At 68.8% G+C, this 8127-nt stretch overlaps 2 protein-coding genes across 2 annotated transcripts; one reads left to right on the top strand and one right to left on the bottom strand.

The window, feature by feature from the left end:
• Window positions 1-1327: 1327 nt before the first annotated feature.
• CHLNCDRAFT_138982 (hypothetical protein) lies at window positions 1328-3943 on the top strand (the record flags this gene model as incomplete). The annotated part of the gene is made up of 11 exons (XM_005844585.1): window positions 1328-1473; window positions 1640-1743; window positions 1823-1889; window positions 2106-2216; window positions 2599-2671; window positions 2798-2848; window positions 2966-3049; window positions 3205-3266; window positions 3449-3508; window positions 3607-3684; window positions 3844-3943. The coding sequence occupies 11 exons, from the start codon at window positions 1328-1330 to the stop codon at window positions 3941-3943; spliced, it is 936 nt and encodes a 311-aa protein (XP_005844647.1).
• A 1924-nt stretch (window positions 3944-5867) lies between these two features.
• CHLNCDRAFT_12084 (hypothetical protein) lies at window positions 5868-6888 on the bottom strand (the record flags this gene model as incomplete). The annotated part of the gene is made up of 4 exons (XM_005844483.1): window positions 5868-5984; window positions 6187-6291; window positions 6506-6598; window positions 6802-6888. Coding segments are annotated over 4 exons (402 nt in total), but the record flags the coding sequence as incomplete, so codon positions are not given.
• Window positions 6889-8127: the final 1239 nt, after the last annotated feature.

Raw genomic sequence — 8127 nt, 5'->3', positions numbered from 1 at the left:
CAGGTACGGCACACTCTTCAAGAGCGAGGGCTCCTGGCCAACGGCAGGCGGTGGAGTCAGCCATCTCACTGCCGCCATGCTCAGCCTGATGGGGTGAGCAAACGGCAGCATGCATGCCTCATGTTATCGTGATGCATCATTTGAACTTCTAGGGGCTCGACCCCCATGTTCCCTCCTTGCCTGCAGCAAGGCAGTCCAGTCCCAGCCCGTACGTGGCAAGGAGCACGGCCGGGTGCTGCCCAACCCCATCGCCGGCCACTACCTTAGCACCGCCCTCCTAGTGCAGAACCCTCGCATGCTGCGTGCACTGCAGGTGGGTATGTTTGCAGGCTTCAACCATGTTGGCATTGCACCCGTTGGCTCTCTGTTGTTGCTGCCAAGACATTTTCTGAAGCGGCAAGCATCTTAAACATCCTCCCTTTCCACTTCTTGCCGTGCAGCGCGCAGTGCTGCACGACACTCGCAATGAGTACGTCGGCTACGCCGGCAAGCCCCCGACCGGCATGCCCGACTCTAGGAAGGTAGAGCTGAACAAGGAGCTGCGCTGGCGCCGCGTGGTGAGTTGGGTTGGGACATCATCATGTGAGCTGTTGCTTGATCGCCATGCTTAGAACTTCCATCTTTCAGCTTGCAACTTGGTTTTGCGTCCTTTGATCCTTTGCGTCCTTATATGAAGCCAGTCCCTCCGCCGGCATTGTGCCCTTCCATGCGCCCTTGTGCAGTTTGGGACCGAGCTGCCCTCGCTCGGGGAGCAGGCCCAGCTGCCGCCCCTGGCGCATGGTGACTTGAAGGAGCTGTTCTACTCGCTCTTCCCATCGCCCGGACACAATTCGCCTCCCCACCAGGGCCAGCAGCAGGAGCAGGGCGGGCAGCAGGTGGGGGAGCCGGGCGTGGAGCAGGTGATCGAGGCGGGCGAGCAGGATTAGGGCGGCGACGGATGCTTGGATGTCGATGGCCTTGGAGCCTCTTAGCAGCCAAAGCTGCCGATTAGTTCATCTGTTGGAGCAGGCTGCTGCGCGCCGTTGCTTTCCATCCGGCCGTTCAGGTGGTGTGCAGTGCCGCTCTGTGCAGCCCCAGCATTAACGTAAGCTCCAACGTTGCACTGTGTGGGGCCAAGCATGGGCTCTTTGATGCTTTGTGTGTTCTGTATACTCAGCCCCTCATGCTGTACCATACTTTGATCGCCATATGGCACTATCACACGCTGAACAGAATTGGCTGACTGACCGTCAAGGGCACACATGTCGAGTGCGACAGGCTGGCGGCGCTGGGCGCGCTGGGCGAGGCGGCTGCCCATCTCTTTGGCGAGTCCACACCTCGGTCCGAAATGGCAGGGGCACGTGGCCAGAAGCAGCTGCGCGCGCCCACGGCGCCTGTCTTCCCGGCGGCCGCCCGCCTGCCGCTGGTTGGGCTGGGCACTTGGACGCAGCGCCGGCCTGGCGAGGTCAGGGATGCGGTGGAGGCGGCCGTGAGGTGGGTCTTGCGCAGCCAGAGGCCCATGGGACCTTGGGTTTGGGGTGCCGCTGGCTGAGCGCCAAAACGGCGGTCGCCGCCACGGCTGCTGAGCGGGCGCAACCTCGGACCGGCAGACGGGCAGTCGCTGCATCGGATTAAAGGATCCCCCTCGAGGCTGCCGCAGGCTGGGCTACCGGCACCTAGACTGCGCGGGGGACTATGCCAACGAGGGGGAGGTGGGCGAGGCGCTGGCGACGGTGCTCGCCGATGGCAGCGTGCGGCGCGAAGGTGATGACGCCGTTTGGCGTACCAAAGCACATGTGCTGGTGGCGGCTCCGCTGATGCGCGTGGCGCTCCCAGCCTGCAGAGCTGTGGGTGACCAGCAAGTTGCAGAACAAGGACCACGCGGCCGAGCGGGTGGAGGCGGCGTGCAGGTGGGCGGGCACCTATCCAACCCTGCCTGCCCTGCCTGCATGCCAGGTGTAGCCCAGGGCGGGCCTGCAGAGCCGCCGCCGCTGCTGCCAGCCTCGCCTCCAGGCAGCCGCGCTGGCCGCTGGCAGCGGGCGCCGCCAGCGCTGGCGTCGCCAGCGCTAGCGGCTGTCATGCGGCGACTGCCACCAAACAGGGCGTGCTGACCCCTCCCCCGGCAGAGAGTCTCTGGACAAGCTGGGACTTGACTACCTGGATCTCTACCTGGTGCACTGGGCAGTCACAGGCAACAGTGGGCCTCGCCTGGAGCCGCCGCTGGAGGTGGGAGGGCGGTTCGGCTTCCTGCGAGGCAGGGCAGAACTGTGCGCAAGGGGAGGGAGAACTACGAGTCCCTTCCACGATCACCTGTCTGGCAGCTGTACTTCGCTCAACCGGGCTGGAGCTGCCAGCAGTGCCAGGCAGTTCCTGCTGGTCTCCCAAGCCTGCAGAGTGGCACTTGCTGGCGGTGTGTGTGTGTGGCGGCATGCGTTGCAGGAGACGTGGAGGGCGATGGAGGAGCTGGTGCACAAGGGGCTGGCCAGGCAAGCCCGCAAGGGCGGCAGGGACGACGCTGGCACTCGGACAGGCCTCTGCCGCCTATGCCCCTGCGGCTCTACTTCTGCTTCTGCCTCACGCGGTGTGCCCAGAGTCGTGTGGGGCCCCGTTTGGATGCAGGGCCGTGGGCGTCTCCAACTTCTCCATCAAGAAGCTGGAGCAAGTGATGCAGCGCGCCACCATCCGTCCCGCGGTCAACCAGGCGCGCCGGCGGCATTGCGGGGGTGGCAGCGGCTGCATGGCACAGCCGTGCCTGGACGAGTGCATCGACACCTTAGCCTGTCTGCCTGTGGCACCTCCTGCCCCTGCGCAACTGCAGGTGGAGGCGCACCCCTACTTCCGCAACCAGGCGCTCATCGACTGGTGCCACGTGGGTGGCTGGGTTGGCGCGGCAGGGTGGCGGGTGGCTGTAGCTGTCACAAGACCACGGAGGGCCGCTGCATGCCAGTAGCAGCCGCCCCCTGCCTGCCTGCCTGCGCTGCCGCAGGAGCGCAGCATCCACGTGACGGCCTACAGTCCTCTGGGCTCCCCACACACCTCTGCCTTCTTCAAGCGCCGGGAGGACACCCCCGTGCTGATGGAGGCGAGCTCCGCGGCCCCATGCACAGCTGCAGCAGGGGGTGGGGGTGGGGTCCTGCTGGCTGCGCGGGACCACGCGCTGTGCTGCGCGCTGACTGGTACCACATACGCTGGATGCATCCCACGCCCCGGCTGATGGCGGTACAGGACGCTACGCTGCTCGAGATTGCAGAGCGCCATGGCAGGAGCCCCGCAGATGTGCTGGTCAGGTCTGCCTGAGGCGATGTCACGCAGGGCAGGGACAGCGCCAGCTCAGCCTCTGGCACCAGACCGGGAGCAGGCCACTAGTGCCCCCACGGGGAGGCGAGCATCCGCCCGTGCTGACAGCTATTGCGCCGGGTGGCGCCGAGCCCCATCGGCCCGCCCGCCCCGCCGCCTTCCCGCCGTGCAGCTGGGCCGTGCAGCGCGGCACCTCCTGCCTGCCCAAGTCCACCAAGGAGGCGCACCTGAGGTGTGGTGAGCTGGCGGCAGCCGTAACATTGTTTCCACGTGGGCATGAATGCACACACACACACACACACACTCACACACACGCATCCATGCCCGCAGGTCCAACCTGGATGCCGCCAGCTGGCGCCTGCCAGACCAGGACTTCTCCGCCCTCAGCAGCCTGGGCCCTCAGTACAGGTGCAAGCTGTGTGGGTAGTGCCGGCCTGCCGGCTGGCTGGAGTGGACCGCTGGTCTGCAGGAAGGGTGGCCCTGTGCTGCGCAGAATGGGCTGCCACCTGTTGTACCGGCGCCGTGCCGCCGACGCCGCCGCCTGCTCGCCGACGCCCGCCTGCGCAGGATGCTGGACGGCGCCTGGTTCTGCTCGCCCGAGGGCCCCTACCGAACCCTGGAAGAACTCTGGGACACAGAGTACGAGGAGCGCACCAGCACCGTGTGATCGCGCCAACAGCTGCCACCGCGGCAGCAGCAGCACGTGGCGCCGGCCGCGTCAGCAGCAGCGGCAGGGGCTGCGACCGGCCAGGCGGGATGCAGCGGCGCTGCCGGCGCTGCCCTTCTGAGCAGCGCCAGCCAGTCGCCATGCTCGACAACTGGTGTTCCCCTGCCGGCACTGTTACAGGACGCTGCACAGCTGCAAGCTCAGCGGCAGAGGAGCCAGGCAGCGCTGCCTGCCGGCACACAGTACACACCGCTCTCACACACACGCCTCAGCTGCCCTCCTTCTGCTGCTCGGGCGGCGATTGCTCCACCGCCGCCGCCCCTGGCTGAGCCTTCGGCTGCGCCGCCTGCACCGCCTCGCCCTGCTGCTTCACCGCCGCAAAGCACAGGGCCAGCTGCGCCCGCGCCTGCCAGGCCGCCAGGTGCGCCTCGCAGGCGGGGCTCCAGGGCGGGTGGCCGCCCAGGCCCTGCTGCCGCCGCCACTTCTGCTCCTGAAGGTACCTGCAGCCAGAAGAGATGCAGGAAATAATGTGGTCGTCAGAGTGAGAGCATGTGTGGGTGTGGGTGTTCGTGTGCTGGGGGTGCGGTGGTGGGTCATTGTGCCACTTCCTGGGGACCGGGCGGGGCAGCCGGCGGCAGCCGGCAAGAGCCCCACGCTGCCCGGCACCTGCAGGCGGCGAAGCAGGCGGCGCCGCCCCGGCGGCCCTACCTTCCGTAGGTGGTGTCCCCTTGGCCCGTCACCACCACCACCAGGGTGCCCACAGGCGCCGCCGCCCACAGCTGCTCTAAAGAGGCATCCAGCACTGCCAGCGCCTGCGCCTGCTGCTGCTCCATCGCGGGCTGCGCCCAGTCCTGCTGCTCCTGCTGCTGCTCGGCTGGCACCGGCGGCACGGCGCCATTTTGCTGCTGCCTAGGCGAGCCGGCGTAACCTGCGCCGGGCCCCAGTCTGTAGGGAGCAGTAGGCTCCGGCAGGCCAGACTCCCTCACCGCCGCCAGCCTGCAACCCCCAGGGACCGCCCTATACGCTCAGCACCAGAGACTGGCACCCCACTGGCAGTGGCAGCCAAGCATTACGCACACATCATACAGCGCTCCCATCACACGGCAGCCCTGGTGGCAGCCTGTAGCCTGCAGCAGCCTGCAGCGGCCTGCAGCAGCCCCTCTCGCCTGGCCTCGTAATACTCCTGGAGCGCGCCCAGCTGGCCCCACACCAGGTGGGCCTGCGGCTTGGGCAGCTCGCGGCGCAGTGCCGCCACCACAGCCGCGTCGCCCTCCGCCACCACAGCGGAGCAGTCCCCCACCACCTGCTTGTTCAGGAGCTCCAGCCGGTCCACCAGCGTGGTGCGCCTGCGGCAAGCAGGTGGCGTGGCAGGGAGCAACGGTTTGTGGTGGCGCGGGAGAGCACGCGCGCCCCCTTGGCATTTGCTGCCACTTGGGAATATGTTCGGCCGACACAAACCAGCGCCACACCAAGTCGTGCCCAGACCTTGCACATGTGCACTGCAGCAGCCACAGCAGCCCCGCCGCGCACCTCCCCGCCGCGCCCAGCACCTCCACCAGCCGCTCGCCGCGCTCGCCGCCGCCCGCGCCGTAGGCGGGCCCCCGCTCAAACTTGAGGAGCGCCAGGTCCAGCGCCGCCCGGGCATCCTCCACAGGGTTGTGCTCGCCTGGAGAGAGGATGCAAGGATGGAGCGCGTGGGTGGGTGCGGGCAGGTGAGCGAGTGGACGGAGGTGGCGAGCAGGAGAGCGGTGAGGAGAAGGGGCCAGGAGAGAGCAGGCCGACAGCGGGATTCGGCTTCGCAGGCTGCCTCCCTGCGCGCCTCTCGCCTCACACACACACCACCAAAGACACTCACAGCCTCTCGGCCCCCACACACTCCACACACACACACACACACACACAACACCGCGGCAGCGGCCTCACCCTGCTGAATGGTGCGGGTGAGGTGGCGGGAGGCCAGCACGCGCAGCGCCGACTTGAAGGGTGGGCCGCGCGGGTGCGGGAACAGCACCGAGGTGTCAATCACGTTGGCGTGGATGATCTGCAAGGGGGGGTGGGGGTATGGAGCAGACGAGCTGTTGCAGTGGGTGGTGGTGTGGCCTGGTGTGGCGCACGCGGCGCGGTGTGGACAGCAGCGGTGTGGACAGCCGCGAGCCGCGCCGCCAGTTCAAACAGCAGCGCGGGCGTGCCCGGCACCGCAGTGCCCACCACCCCGCTGCCCTCCTGCCGCAGGAGCTGCCCACCTTGAGCGCCTGCAGGTCGTTCTCCCCGCTGTGCGCCACCACCAGCGTCTCGGCGGCCACCAGGTCGCGGATGCTGGCCTGCACGTCTGCCAGCCGGGTGGTGACCTGGTGCCAGGCGGGCGGGCGGGGTGGAGGGAGGCAAGGAGAGGCGGGGTGGCTGGCCAGAGTGGTATTGGAGCAGGGTCATGGCACAGCAGCCTGCCTGCCAGCGGCAGGGGCACGAGGAGGCAGGGCGGTGCAGCCGTGCCTCCTGCCCTCCCTCCATTCTGCCAGCCCACACCAGCCCTCCCAGCCCAGCCCAGGCCCCAGCCCGCCTCACCCCCTCAAGCATCTCTGCGGTGATGCCGCTGTACCGCGTGTTGTGGTCGGTGATGGGGTTGTGGGGCACGCACAGCTCATCCAGCAGCACCTGCTTGGGTGGCGGGAGGGGAAGGGGGCGGTGTGAGCGGGCGATCGGAGGGCCCAAAGGGTGGGGCGGGCCAGGGAGCGGCATGTGGCATGGAGACGGGCGGGGCGAAGGATTGGGAGGGAGGGGATGCAGATGCAGGCAGGCGACCGACCAGCACTCTTGAAAGACGCACAGCCGCTGCCGCGTCGCCCCCTCTGTCCCCTCACCTGCCCCTGCCTGTCCACCAGTGTGGCGCGCGTCAGCTCAAAGCCGGCCTCTGTGATACACATTTCGCAGTCCAGGGCCACCAGGTCGTGCAAGGGAGCGGCGCCTGCGGCACAAGCAAAGCATGGGGGTGGTGGCGGTGGTGGTGGTGGTGCTGCTGCTGGTGTGCAGCGGGTGCCGGCGGCGGGGCGGGACGCGGAGGCGGGTGGGGGCGGGTGGAGGCAGGGGGCGGGGCACGAGGGCTGGCAGGCGGGGCGCAAGAGCCCGCTACAGCCATAGCAGCCACAGAAGCCACAGCAGCAGGAGGCACCAGCCAGCAGGCACCAGCCAGCAGGCAGCAGCAGCAGCGGCGGCCACCCACCCCTGGCGGAGCGCGTGGCCACAAAGCCCTCGGGGCACGCCATCTCCCCCGTCGCGCCGTCGTAGGCGGGCAGGGGGTAGCCATGCTCCTGAAGCTGGTCCAGAGTCAGCACGTAGTGGGAGGGAGGCAGCGCGCCGGGGCGCCACCTTGCGCCGCCTTGCCCGCTGCCTTGCCCGCCGCCGGCGGCAGTGGTAGCGGCTGCTGCGGCATCCTCGCCGCGCGGCTGCTGCTGCTGGCCTGGAGAGGCCGCCAGCTGGCCGCCTGCAGCGGCAGGCTCGGTGGCGGGTTCTGTGGCTGCCTCGGCGTCGGCGGCGCCGTGTGCTGCCGACGCGCCCGCAAGCTGCGGCTGCACCCGGCTGCTCACATCGGCGCCCGCCGCCACTTTCATCCGCTTGGCGGCGGCTGGGGCGGGCGTGTCGGCGGCGGCGCCTGCCGCCTCTGAAACGCCGCCCGCCGCTCCCGCGTCTGCGGGGGTGGCCATGCCGTGTGCTGCGTCGTGCAGGTCAGTCACGCCTCCTGCTGCTGCTGGTGGTTGTGGTGGTGGCGTTCCTACCGCTGCCGTTGCTGGCGTGCCGTTCTGGGAACCCGCCAGGCCGTCGCCGCCTCCGGCGGCCGCCGCCTCAGCCCCGGCCTCCTCCTGCTGCTGCTGCTGCTGCTGCTGCTGCTGGCCGTCCTCGCGCCGCCGCTTCTTGGTCTGAGGCACCGTCAGCAGGGCGTGCACGGTGGATCCTGCAGCCAGGTGGAGCGGCATGGGAGCAAGGATCAGCACACCCACGGCAGGCCGGCTGCCCCTGCCGAAGCGTGTGCCCCCGCAGCAGCACAGCACAGCACAGCACAGCACAGCACAGCACTGAGCAGCGCAGCGGGATGCAGCACAGCGCAGCGCAGCGCAGCGTGCGCCAACCTGGCGCCAGCGTGGCATTGCGGGCCTGCAGCAGGATGGGCTCCCCCAGGTGGCGCCGCCAGG

The sequence above is a fragment of the Chlorella variabilis genome, assembly GCF_000147415.1.
Source record: "Chlorella variabilis unplaced genomic scaffold CHLNCscaffold_22, whole genome shotgun sequence".
Lineage (NCBI taxonomy): Eukaryota > Viridiplantae > Chlorophyta > Trebouxiophyceae > Chlorellales > Chlorellaceae > Chlorella > Chlorella variabilis.
Note: the sequence above shows the minus strand (reverse complement) of the source record. Positions and strands in the feature narration are given on the sequence as shown.